Source organism: Rhipicephalus sanguineus, chromosome 4, assembly GCF_013339695.2.
Source record: "Rhipicephalus sanguineus isolate Rsan-2018 chromosome 4, BIME_Rsan_1.4, whole genome shotgun sequence".
In the NCBI taxonomy this organism is placed as follows: Eukaryota; Metazoa; Arthropoda; class Arachnida; order Ixodida; family Ixodidae; genus Rhipicephalus; species Rhipicephalus sanguineus.
Window position 1 is genome coordinate 144,846,718 of NC_051179.1, and position 14,197 is coordinate 144,860,914.

At 46.4% G+C, this 14,197-nt stretch overlaps 2 protein-coding genes across 2 annotated transcripts in view; one reads left to right on the forward strand and one right to left on the reverse strand.

Annotated features, from left to right (window-relative positions):
* LOC119390783 (uncharacterized) overlaps positions 1-2,872 on the forward strand; it is a 95,922-nt gene extending 93,050 nt beyond the window's left edge. Inside the window, exon 16 of the mRNA XM_037658481.2 lies at positions 807-2,872. Within this exon, the coding sequence (XP_037514409.1) occupies positions 807-1,100 (294 nt within the window). The 3' untranslated portion in view covers positions 1,101-2,872. The remainder of the gene's footprint in view (positions 1-806) is intronic.
* A 7,527-nt stretch (positions 2,873-10,399) lies between these two features.
* LOC119390784 (uncharacterized) overlaps positions 10,400-14,197 on the reverse strand; it is a 71,861-nt gene continuing 68,063 nt past the window's right edge. The window contains exon 10 of the mRNA XM_049415369.1: positions 10,400-14,137. Coding sequence (XP_049271326.1) covers positions 12,280-14,137 — 1,858 coding nt within the window. The 3' untranslated portion in view covers positions 10,400-12,279. The remainder of the gene's footprint in view (positions 14,138-14,197) is intronic.

The following is a 14,197-nucleotide window of genomic DNA, read 5'->3' on the forward strand; positions in this document are numbered from 1 at the left end:
GCCTACCCAGCCGTAATGTAAACTGAGTAAAAAGAAAGTAACAGGTTGTTTTCATCCCACGATGCATCGAGCAGTGCCAGCTCCTCGGAACTTGGTAGCGGAGACTTCCGCGACGATTGGAGCGCCGTATGGTCGCCGTTTGTTTTTTACTTCCTGTTCAGTAGGTAGAGACTTACGCTGCGACGTCACAAACACACGGTGGTCCGCATTCAAAGGCAAGATTCGGGAACTCGTTAGAAGTTTTTAAAAGTTGTCTTAATGGAAACAAAATGCTTGCATTCATGTGTTTGGCATATATAATTAGAGTGCCAGAAAGAACATGTAGTGAAGATTCTGTTGCAATCAATGGACGTCGGAAAATCATCAGCGCTGCCCTGTAACCCTTCCCTACCATGCAAGCTTCTGTAAAACTATTTGCCATGCAGGGGCGTAGCCAAGGGGGGGGGGGGGGGGGTTGGGGGGTTCAAACCCCCCCCGAAATTTTTCAGTTTTGCTTGCGTATATAGGCACGCACACATACAAACGCACGCACGAACATACATAAAGTATGGTTGAACCCCCCCCCCCGAAAAAAATTTCTGGCTACGCCCCTGTTGCCATGCAAGACTCAATCAGAACGTAATGCAACTGTCAAACTTGTGCCTTTGGAAAGATGTGTGCAATGTACTGTATGCTTTTCTTACGTATAACCAATGTAGCTAAAGTGAAGTCTAGTAGCAGATGTTTAACGCTGCCGTGTAGTATGCTTCAGTATATGCAAACTCCAAGGTGATCTTCTGACAGGAATTACTCCTTTTTATTTCCAGATTCGGGACTTTGTGGCCAACGTGGCTCTGAGCTACGCGGGCGCCCTGCTTTTCTATGTGGCGTGCGACGGGCCGGCACAATCCCTGTGCTCGCTTCTGCGCACCTTAGTGATCGGCCGCGAGGCGGCGCGGCGGAGGCAGTCGTTCGACGAGTGCGACCGCAAGGTGCGCTTCCTCTCGGAGCTGTTGGGCATGGAGTCGCCCAGGTGTGCCAAAGAACTGCAACACCCGCAGCACGTGTCGAGAACGCTGCAGAGGTTCTCGTCACTCAAGGACATGGTGTTGCACCTGTGAGCAGCGGCCGAACGTTTGGTGCCATCGGGTCTCGAGACTGTGAACAGTGTACCGCGGCCGCCTCAGGGCAAAACGTGCGTGCTTCCGAGCGCCAACCATCAGACGCCTTTGCTAGACCTATTCGAGCCAGTGTTGGTAACGTTGCGAGGGTGTTTCTATCACCTTGAGGAGAATTTTACCTTTTGAGGGGGTTCGTAGTAACGTTTTGGTGATGTGAATTGCGATTAAGCTGTCCCGGTGGAATTGCCCAAGGGATTCAGGGAAGGTCTGTGGTATGCGCCTCCATTTGGTCGTTGTTTCTACAGATATACAAGAGAACCTAATAATCAGCAGTCTTTGTACATCTAAGCCGCTCTACTCGTCGTATCTGACACCGTTATAGAAAATCGAGGATTTTTCAACTTCCCCATATTTCCATCAGTGACTACATTCCTCAGGAGGCACATTAGAGCTGTAGCTTAAACGTGTGATAAGAAAGATGTCCTGCAAGAAATCTTTGAAAAAGCTAGCCGGTATCATCTTTGTCTAGCGACTATTCGAAGGAAAATGAAGTAGCGCAACGGAAAGCTTACCGGTCAGTGTTAATCACGAAATGGTAACGCGGAAAAACGCCCTGAAACATTCGTAATCAATTTTTTTTTATCTGCGGTGACTTTGAAGTTGTATGCGCACAACGCATGCTGCAAACAGTGGGAGGTGAGCGCGAGGGCAGTTCGCGTGCCTGTGCCCGGTGGTTTGCTGCGCATGCGTGCGCTCCGCGCACGCATGCGCACGCACGGCTCGGCATGTTCCACTAGTTTCCGCGAAGGCAGCGCGGCTTCTCAGCGTGCAACTCGTTTTACCTCCCAAGCGGCACAGAATAGAGTAAGAACTGGCAATAATATAAATAGTCCAGGAGGAGGAGGAGGAAAAGAAAAACGGAATAGTCCTATTTTGAGCACTGATTATGATGCGTACCAAGCATAAGACTCCACGTGCAGCACAGTAAACGACTCCGTAAACATACTTTAAGGCACTTCCGCTAGGCTGCACGAAATACTGATTTTTGTGACTTGTAAACCTCATTTAAAAATATAAATCATACTCAGATCGCGAAAAGGTTGCTTGAATCTGCCACTATAATTCACTTTTCTTTTTTCATTTCCATACGGATCTAATCACACGCTCTGGCTAGTTGTCGGTCCCTTTGAGATCAAGACTTGTCGACCACGCCCGAGAAACGTTACCAGCACTGACTCGAGTTCCCGTGACGTGTCTTACGGCCCCGGTGTCGAAAGAGTGACAGCCAACAGCCGTGTTGCTGCCGACGGACCTGTGTGCCAGCAAACTGCGGCGTCATTAACGCTGACCGCCGGCGTGTGTGACGTGGGACGTCGCCTGTTGCCCTGCCTTCGTGGAGGAACACTATGCCATCGACGAATGCGCCGTGTGTAATGACACTGTTACCGATGGCTACTACCACATATCGCAGACCTTCGCTCCTGTGCAGCCAAGACTCTCAAATGGCACGGAGCGAACTCGCGCGCGCTGGCGGTAGCCAGTGAGTGATAAACAAAATAATGTTGGTACCAAACACGCACATTAGTGATTTATTGATACCATCTACGTCCTTGTTCCTTGTGGTGTCGACACGTCGCGGCGCCAACGTAAATCAACACTCCTCCATGCTTTAGGCATTGTGCCCCTTCGACGACGATCGAAAAGCCACTTTGTGGGTTGTGATTAGGGGCGTGCGAATAGTGAATTTTAGAACCGAATCCAATACGAATCGAGTAGCGATGACACCAAATCGAATACGAAGACTACACCAATAGTTTTCGAAAAGTAAGGCAACCATTTTCAAAGGAGCCCCAGAATAGTAATGCAAGCATTTTCGAGACAAGAGTGTTGGAACCGAAGGAAAACCGAAAACGAAAAACGAAAAAAAAAAAACAATATTTTTGACCAGAACGAAAACGTAACCGAAACTTTATCTATTATTTCGTTCCGGAGTGAAACCGAAATTTTTTCAATCGTTTTTCGGTTCACGAGAAAACTTCGCAATCCGGAACAACTGAGCTCATGCAATGTGCATATCTCAGGGTACAGTATTAGCGCGTACCTCAGGCAGGAATTCCAAAGCAAAGGTATGTTGAAATTGTGCGAAAAACGAAAACAGTGGCAACCAGAGATATTTATATTTACGCAAGTGGCCTTTTGTGCGCCTGTCACGCAGACCAAAGTGGAGAGGGCATTGTCGGCGCTCAAGTTCGTTGCAGCGAAAGCTATTATGAGATCAAATCAGCTGATCTTGGCGCGATGGTTGTCCGCCGCCGCCGGTGTCCGTGACCGCTAAAGCGTGAAATAAGAAAAAATGAAATGAGAAACAAATTTCTAGGATCGGATGGGATTTTAACCCGCGCCCTCTGCGTGGCAGTCGAGTTTCCACCACGGTGCCACGCTGGTGCTTGTGACTCCTTCGCAAAAAACGCCAGGTCTGCGCGGAAAGAGCAGCAGAGTCACAGCGAAAGCTCGAAGAGTAGCATATCCAGAGCCCGTTATAAACTCTCTGGTGGCTACTAATACAAGTACACTAGCGACGTACCCACTACGCCACAAATCATAATTTTTGTGAAGTTGGGAGCCACCCACCACGACATTACTCGTCATTCTGCGGAGAAGCGAGGTACCATCTGTAAGGCATTATGTAGAGTTTCTTGATGCTACGGCTGATGACGATGAAGAATTATGACTGAGCCTTTTGTAATGGGTTGGAAGCTTTAAAGGACCCACTAGTTACGTAATTTCCATTGTGTGACGCCCGGTCGTTATTGCACTCTCCCACCACGCTTTATAACATACGCTAACGTGAGAAAGAGAGAGAGGGAATTAACTTTATTGAGACCCCGAGGAAATGGATCATGGGAGCCTTATGGGCTACCTTGGCAACCAATAGAAGTGTACTTGCGAGGAACCCGCTACGCTATAAATCATAACTTTTGTGAAGTAGGGAAGCAGCCACTATGCAATTTTTCGTCATTCTGCGCAGAACCGTGGTACCTGCTAAGCACCTGTAAGGCATTATGTGCACTTCGTTGATGCTGTGGCTAATGACAATGAAGAATTATGACAGAGCCCTTTGTAATGGGTTGGAAGCATTCAACAACCTACTCGTTGCACGATTTGCATTGTGTGACGCCTGGTTACAGAATTCGCGTTTTGTGGCGCTCGGTTGTTATTTTACTCTTCTACTACGCTACATTACATATGTTAATGTGGTTCCTTCCCGACATGAAGCCTGTATAGGTAGTTTTTGCAAAGCAGTTTCAAGTACCGGCATGAATCTGAGGTAGAATACTGGGCTCCCACGCAGAGGGCCCAGGTTCGAACCTCGTTCCATCCTAGAAATTTTTTCTTCGTTTTTTTATTATTTCGAGCGATAGTGGTGATTATGTTAGTAGGAGATTATGTTAGAAAAACTGGCCACCCTGTATCCGAAGTGTCTCTCGACGGGGAGGATACCAGAATCTTGGAAGAATGCCAACATCATCTTGATCCATAAGAAAGGGGACGTCAAGGACCTGAAAAATTACAGGCCCATAAGCTTACTGTTCGTTGTCTACAAGCTATTTACAAAAGTAATTGCTAACAGAATTACTTCGACATTAGAGTTCACTCAGTCAAAGGACCAGGCAGGATTTCGTACAGGCTTCTCAACAATAGACCACATTCATACTATCAATCAGGTGATAGAGAAATGCGCGGAATACAACCAACCCCTATACATAGCCTTCATAGATTACGAGAAGGCATTTGATTCGGTGGAGACATCAGCAGTCATGCAGGCACTGCGGAATCAGGGCATCGACGAAGCCTATATAAACATAATGGAAGAAATCTACAGCGGATCTACAGCCACTATAGTCCTCCATAAAGAAAGCGACAGAATCCCAATAAAGAAGGGCGTACGGCAGGGAGACACGATCTCTCAAATGCTATTCAACGCGTGTTTACAGGAGGTTTTCAGGGCCCTAGATTAAGAAGAATTAGGGATAAGAATTAATGGAGAGTATCTCAGTAACCTGCGATTCGCTGATGACATTGCATTGATGAGTAACGCGGGAGACGAATTACAGCTCATGATTACTGAACTGGATACGGAAAGTAGAAGAGTAGGCCTGAAAATTAATGTGCATAAAACTAAAGTAATGTGGAACAATCTTAGCAGAGAACAGCGCTTTGCGATAGGGGGCGAGACACCGGAAGTTGTAAAGGAGTACGTCTACTTTAGGCAGGTAGTAACCACGGAGCCGAACCATGAGTGAAATAACTAGAAGAATAAGGATGGGATGGGGCTCATTCGGCAAGCATTATCAAATCATGAATGGTAGTCTACCACTATCCCTCAAGAGGAAGGTATATAACAGCTGCATCTTACCGGTACTTACCTACGGAGCAGAAACCTGGCTACTTACAAAGAGGGTTCAACTTAAATTGAGGACGACGCAGCGAGCGATGGAAAGGAAAACGATAGGTGTAACCTTAAGAGACAGGAAGAGAGCAGAGTTGGTCAGGGAACAAACGGGGGTTAAGGATATCACAGTTGAAATCAAGAAGAAGAAATGGATATGGGCCGGGCACGTAGCACGTCGGCAGGATAACCGGTGGTCTTAAGGGTAACTGTCTGGATTCCAAGAGATGGCAAACGCGTGAGGGGGAGACAGAAAACTAGGTGGGTAGATGAGATTAAGAAGTTTGTAGGTATAACGTGGCAGCGGAAAGCACAGGACCGGGTTGATTGGTGGAACACGGGAGAGGCCTTTGCCCTGCAGTGGGCGTAGACAGGCTGATGATGATGATGGTTGTACTGCACGAGATATGTCACCAAGCTACTATTCCTCGAACTTGGTAACGTGTTTTGCGTACTTTTACAGTTCTTAATTCATCTCATGACATCAGCTTTATGAGGCGTTCATTCCTAATTGCCCGGAATGGAATTGAAATGGAATAAAGGTGCCTATTGCGCAACACTGCTTCCCACCCATTGCAAAGTGCTCAGCCATAAGTCATCATCATCAGCCACAGCACAAAGTGCACATAATGGCTCGCAGATGTGTAGCCGGTACCACGATTCTCTGAAGAATGACGAAAAAATGGCATAGTGGGAACTTCGCTACTTCAGAAAAAAAGTCACAGTTTCGCCGCAACGGCGAAGCGATGAATGCGATAGCAATAAATTGGAATGTAACGCGAAGAACGGAAAGCAGCTCGAAATTGCCAGCGCGTCGCTCGAGCCCAAAGGACGCACGAAAAGAACGCACACAGGACGAGCGCGAACTATCATGCGTCACAGCTCGACACTGGAAGCGCACTGCTCAAACATAAAGCAGGACGCACGAAACGAACGAACAGGTACACACAGGACGAGCGCGAACGAACTGTACCAGTCGTTACTTATTTCCGTTTGAACAGCGCGCCTCTTTCGCAAACGCGGCCGCTGCAGCGTCGAAGCGACCTTCGTACGCTCTGTCACTTCAGCGCAGACATCGCCGGGAGAGCACAAGACATACAACCCCCCGCTCCCCCACCAGCCGCCCCCTTCTTTCCTCAAGATAAGCGCACGAAGGCGACCACGTTCGCAGGAACGGGGTCACGATCTTTAAAGTGCGCCACGCGCGGACATCGCGCCATCTACGTGGTAAGTCAGAAAGGATACTGATGTAAGAGGTGTATATAAACAAGACGACCGCGAACTAATTGTGACAGTTGTTACTTATTTCTGTTTGAACAGCGCGCTCCTTTCGGAAACGCGGCCGCTGCAGCGAGCGAAGCACCCCACCGGCCGCCCCTTCTTTCCTTGAGATAGGCGCACGAAAGCGACGACGCCCTGTAGAGCGAACAGCAACGGCGTTCGCAGGGGCGGGGCGACGATCTTTAAAGCGCGCGCGCACGTCGCGCCATCTACGTGGCCACTAAGAAAGCATCCTGAATTACATGGTGTATATAAATAGCTCGCCGTTAGCAGGCTGAAAGACTGTGCTGTCGTGGCCTAACGCGGCGGGCTGCAAAGCGAGAGGCCGCCCGTTCGATTCCGCGCGTCGGGAAGAATTTCTGAATTATTTTTCTTTGTGGCTTTTCTATATATATATATACATATACGGTGAATGACGGCGCCAACCGACGGCAAAAATCAGCCGAGACTGTCCATATAATTGCTATCGCAATAAAGTTATGATTTAATGTGCAGTGGGTACCTTGCATGTGTACTTGTAATTAGTTGCCCCAAGGGACTCTACAACGGGCTCTACAAATTACGCTCTTCCAGCTTTCGCTGTGACTGTGCTGCTTGTTCCGCGCATGCCTGGCGATCTTTTTATCAGAACAGCGGTCTCGCACATCAGAGAATACACTAAATGACGTGCTGCTTCTGAGATCGCGCTCACTCCCTTGACACAAAGCCTTGAGCACACTAAAAAAATCGTCATTGACTTGAGAAAATAAATACTATGGCTTTGAAGGGTATACTAGTTTGTGCTAGTTGGTAGGAATTCGCGGTACAGTTACTGCCGCTCCTCTGAAGAACGTGTTTTACCCTGGTCCCACTTTCTTAAGAAGAGGGTAAGTAACTACATCAAAAATCCAATGTTTTTGATCATTACCTTAACTTCAAAATTTTCATACAAAAAAAAACCGTTACGAACCGTTACAGAACATTTCTTTTTTCGTTCTGGAAGAGAAACGGAACGGAACTTTTTGTGGTGGAACGAAACTAAAACCGAAACGAAAAACATTTCGTTCCGATACCCTGTGCGGGACAGCCCAAGAATTCCACAAGCTTTTACTTGACACAAATATTCACAAGCTTCAACAAATGAACGTTACAGTTACTTTTAACCGATAATAAAATAGCACAATTACGTAAGCTGATTCAAGCTCGTTACAGGAGCAACTAGAGCGTTAGAAATATTTTGTAACTGCAGGTCGAAAATATAGCAGTGACTACAGTATTCAAGGGGGCGCTTTGACAACAGCATTTAAACAAAACGGACATAAAAATATTAAACAGTAGTCGCGAGTCGACATGACCGTGAATGTAATGATGAAGGTAGTGAAATGATGACATGGTCGATTCGGCGACACTGGAGTTTTAAGCGAAAACGCCTTATCCTGTGATCAATATATAGCGTCTATAGTCCCGTAAAACCTTGGGCTGTAGTATCTTGATAGTTTGATTATTAAAACAAGCAACTTTACCATTTTCTGTTTCAACGTTTCGTTCCTTCGAGTTCTTTTTTTTATCGGTGCTCGTTATTCGAAAATAATTGAAAAATATTTATTTCTAATATACACTACTCGGATTCGACAACCGAATCGAATGGAGGGCTATTCGATTCCTTATTCGAAATTTTCGAATATTCGCACAACCCCATTTGCGAGTAAAGGGTGCACTTTCCCGCAACCTAACGAAGATCTTAAGTATAATTAAACGATATATATGGGCTGGGTTATATTCGCCGTCGATCTTCTATATAAACACAAAGTTCCGGCTTCTGTTCTTTGTTGGGAACAGTTACCACCCTTACAAAAAAAAAAAATTACAGCCCATCTGCAGAAATGTCACCCCTGCAGAAGGGTTGACAGACTTTGTGTCACCCATTGTCACCTCCCAGTAGGCAATTGGAACACCCTTTCTGCGGAAAGTCTGCATAGCATTTGTAGCCGCCAGGATGCAGCATGCCGGCAGAACGTCTGCCGAATTTCTGCAGAATGTGTGTGGAGCTTTGACGCGGATGAAAAAAATAAATAAGAGCTACCCTTTGCGATAGCACCACGAGTCAAGTAACATGCAGCATCCAGGGTTAGAATACCGTACATACACCTATAGGCGTGCGCAGCGTTCCCCATTAGGGGGGCAAAGGTTCATTGCAGCGCCCCCCCCCACCCTACTAAGTCAATGTATGGGGCATATTTTGCCCCCCCCTCCCCCCCCCCGTCTTAGGTGACTAGAAGGGTCAATGTACGGGGCAGATTTTGCGCCCCCCTCTTTGGTGATTAGGGGGGGGGGCGCTACCCTGCCCCCCCTGTGCGCACGCCTATGCATACACCCACCAACACACGACCACAGCGTACACGCAACAGCAGCAAAGTAAATACTGCACACTCGCGCTTCATAACCTAACACCGACCACCCGGTATATATAGCCATGGCATCTTGACCTGCCATTCAGTGCCGGTGGAAAAATTCTTACGCTTCAAAATTTCAAATTTACACGTTCACAGAATGCATGTAAATTTGTGCGGGACGTTAGGTAGCCATAAAACACACAGATCTATTAATCTACGCCCGCCAAATGTGCAACGCTATTTTAATTAGCGAATTCCAATTACCAGCTAGCAGGCTGTCGCATGGTGCTCCAGAAAAGCTGCAGCCTTTCTGCAGAAATTCTACGGACCATGAACAACCCAGCTGCAAAGCACGCGAAGACAAGTGACAGACTTTCTGTCAGCCCCTATCAGTGTGTGACTCAAAGGTGAAATCCATTTATTCATTATTATCAAATGTGTCATGGTCCAGAATATATAAATACATACTTATATATTATATATATCCACACGCACGCACTCTGGGCGCTCATTATCAGAAAAGTCTGCTTGTCGTGTGCTAGGGGTCTGCAGAAAATCTGCAGGTCTATATGGGGATGACTGGTGGGTGGCTGGTGGGTGACTGAAAGGTGAAATTCATTTAATGATTACTATGAAATGTGTCATGATCCAGAATATATAGATACGTACATATATATTATATATATACACACGCATGCACTCTGGGCGCTCATTATTAGAAAAGTCTGCTTGTCGTGTGCTAGGGGTCTGCAGAAAATCTGCAGGTCTATATGGGGATGACTGGTGGGTGGCTGGTGGGTGACTGAAAGGTGAAATTCATTTAATGATTATTATGAAATGTGTCATGATCCAGAATATATAGATACATACATATATATTATATATATCCACACGCACGCACTCTGGGCGCTCATTATCAGAAATGTCTGCTTGCCGTGTGCTAGGGGTCTGCAGAAAATCTGCAGACTAGGTCTATATGGGGATGACTGGTGGGTGACTGAAAGGTGAAATTCATTTAATGATTATTATGAAATGTGTCATGATCCAGAATATATAGATACATACATATATATTATATATATCCACACGCACGCACTCTGGACGCTCATTATCAGAAATGTCTGCTTGCCGTGTGCTAGGGGTCTGCAGAAAATCTGCAGACTAGGTCTATATGCAGATGACTGGCGGGTACAGACCATCTTGAAGCAGCTTTAACACCAAGAGGCTACGTGGACACATTGTCCTGCCACATCATGAAAATTGAGAACACAGACTGACACAGTAATCTATATAGAATCATGAATCACGAAAACAACAAGCACTAAAATTTTGCAAACTGAAATAACCAGTGTATTTCCAGAAAACAGGTACATCCATATGATAACAAACTTGTATTGCTTGATGTCCACTGAGCTATGAGGACAAAGAAGGTAGCAAAACATATATGATGAGTATCTCTGGCAAGAACAATATGGACATTCGTCACAGAACAAAAATATGCACGCTTCAAGATTAACTAGGGGGCGATATAAAATAAACTAATATAAATGCCTATTGCACAAAGGCCCAAACCTTAGCCACTCCCTGAGCTGAACGCAAATGACACTTAAGACACACAAAAAAGTATACACATCTTCAAAAATTTCTGAAGTGTGATCAATCCTGCAGAACCTTTTCCTGCTCCAACACTTGGTGGACATGGCAACGGAAATGTGGCCTTCAACAGTTTGATTCAAGTGGCAGTGAATATTCAAATGTAGCCAAGTTCACTACATATGCACACCCCATTTCGGCACCTTTCGAAAAAAAGAAAAAGAAAAGGCAAATTGACTGGCCGGAATTGCTATATTTCTTTCATGCCTGTTCTTGCATTCCTCATTAACTTTGCTCACTCTGTCACGGCATCCTTATGACACCTGAACTGCAATGTGAAATTTACTTACAATCCAAAAGGGTTGAAACTTCAAATGCACAAACGAAGTGGAGATGCAGCAAGAACTTCTCAATGTTCTTGCTGCATCTCCAGTTCGTTTGTTAATATGAATATGAAAGATTGTGCAAATCGTAAAAGCATGAGAACTTGAAGTGCAGCATAAATCTCAATACAGCAAATTCGGGCCCTTTCGAAAGCTCTGCATGGTGTGCGTCGTTTCTAGGAGAAAAGGTTCATCCCTGTAGCCATTCTGTGTGGCATTTTCAGTATTACCCACCTCATCAGTACAGTTACAATACAATCTGCAAGCGACACATCATCTACAAGCAACAAGTGCTGAACGATCGGTGCTCTATTCCCTTTTGCTTGCGCACAACTCTGTTACTCCTATGGCAAACAAACATTATGTGCCACGGTCAAATCACTCACCATTCACAATTTATTTAAAAAGAGTGATGAAGAAATGTTTCTGCATGTTTCATTCCCACCAGCATGTTTGGTCCTTTCACAGACTGAAAGACACATTTGAATCTTTAAAAATGTGGCACACTATCTCATCTTTAGGTCCTACATAAGCGTTTACTTTAACACTCAAAGACAACTTCTGTATAAGATTACAGTAATTCAATTAACGTGATACAAAGAACTTCAAATCAAACATACAAAAAAAGGGTCTCAGATAGGAACACACAAAAAACTTAAATTGAACAATTTGTATTTGGCAGCGAGCTGATATAAAGATTATACTTTGTACAAGTCTTTCTTAATGGTGAAACGAAGTGACAGAAGCGAGTACTATAAAAGTCTGGCACCACTGACCTCTGGGTGCAAATAACTTAAACAAATGCACAGTATACACTCAGATGAATGACGGCTTAAAAATGCAAATGTCATGTCACTTTGACGAACACACGAAATCAAAACAAGTGTTACAACCTTTGAGCACTTTAGTTCAAATGCAGCCCTCCTGCATTTCTTCAGAGAGCCTTGATCACTGGTATCACAGACATACATCCTGTGTAAACACCAATTGCCAAGAGGTATGCAGTGGCAGCTGAGAATAACTGCCAGTGCTAAAGTACTGTTTACTTATCCCTCATTGCACTTAATGCCCAACACAATGCCCTACTGTCTCAGAGGCAGTCACTGTGGCAATGTGCCTTGCACAGAATTTGAGGGTTGTCCTGGTACACGCTGGAACACGAAGCCTTCCCTTGGGATCTGCTGGCTTGGCAGTGTAGTAGAACTGGCAGCGCGATTCTTTGCAAGATGGCCACGGGAAGCTTCAGCACCCGCAGAAAGTTGGAGAATGGTGTTCAGTGGATGCCATATTGACGTTCTTCGTTCTCTATAGTTCCCGCCAGAGACACCAGATGATGCCACAAAGTTCCCACTTTGCTGTGACACAGAAACTTCTTGCCCCGCTGGTGCCTGACCGGAGGCATCGTATCGTGCCATAATGTTCTGACTTGGCCCTGGCACAGCAGTATGGTGCACTGGCACATGATGAGAGATATCAGACTGTGCTATGTTTCGATTTTGCTCCGGCGCAGAAACTTGGCGCATTAACACGTGGTCTTGTGCCTCCATTATCTGCTGAGGACGGACATTAGAAGCTGCTCTGTACTCGTCTACAGTTTGTTCCACAGCATCCCTTGGCACCTTTGTTTTAGGCTCCCCTTCATACTGTCTATTCTTCCACCTCTGTAGCGCGTCCTGACATGCTGCGTAAGGTTCAGGCCATTTCGGCTTATCAGCCCACGGACGCACAAATCCTGCGGGACATTCTAATGAAACGCTTTCTTCGGAAATTCTTGCACTGCTGTTGTTCATGTCGGCTCTTGGCTGTGCTGAAGACTCATATGAGTGCTGTGCAGTGGGGTACTGCGGTGGCTGCTGGAAGGACTGGTAGGCTCGAAGCTGCCACTGTTGGGCGTTCTGGGCAGCACCTTTCGTGAATGCGTTTAAAGCAACATTTATTTGCTGCTGTAAGTGCTTTTCTCTTTCGGACAGCTGCCTTCGTTCAGGTGCCTTGTAGCATCCTGGCTGCTGGCCAGGAGCAGGAGCTACTTGTCCAGCTTCAATTTTGTGCGTAAGCAGCTTGAGATACTGATGTATCTTTAGCTGACTGAGTACTTCACTCTCCGCTTGAATCAGAGCAGCGTCCATGGGGGTGATTTGGGAACCATAACTTGCCGACGGTGCAGGTAGGGGATTTGACGCATCAGTGTTGGCCGCGTACTGTTGTCCTTGCACATGCTGCTGCTGCAAACGTAGGTCACGCTCTTGGGGTTGCGTGTGTGTGTTGCTTGTTCCTTGCCGTGGCTCTGGCTGTGGTGCATAGCCCTGTGCATGAACACGTCTTGAAGCATGACTACATGGCTGTCCTGTTCTAATGCAGTCAGGAGCCTTGCAAAACTGCCTGGCACTGCTGTACGCAGGGCCTGAAGGGCCCTGCAAGTTTCCTGGAAGGCCATGGGCATTCAGCCAAGCGAACTGCTTTGCAAGCTCTTCGCGCTGCCTTGAATTCATGATACTCTGCTGTGTGCATGCCCCTTCATTCTGCACAGTATGTTGATGTGGCCCTGCGTACATGAGTGGTGGAGGTTCCCTTAGCTGAAAATGTAGTTGACGCGCCTGTTGAGGTCTGCCAGCAGCTGAGTGTGCCTGCTGTCCTTGCGTAGAGTTTTGATTTGAAGGAATGTCTCGTGAAATGCCTTGCTGGCTGTTAACTTGGGCAACGCTCCTCTTTGGAGCCTGGGAGCTCTGCTGGGCTGTGCTGAAAGTGTCACCAAGACTTTCACAGCCTGTCGAAGTGGCTCTTTGCCGCATGAATAGGCTTCGAAGTGCACTTCCGTCTGGCTGCTGTCTGTTGCGCATAGTCGGGTCCCGTTCCATTCCAGTGCTAAGCATTGAATTCTGATTCGCAGTAGGTGCAGTCCTTGGCCCCTGATCCCATCTCTGCTGTCTGGGTTGAGCAGCCTTTTCCGTGGGTGGCAGTCTGAAACACAGTAGAAAAAAAAAAAGAAACACGAAATGTTAACACTTCATTTATGTGGCA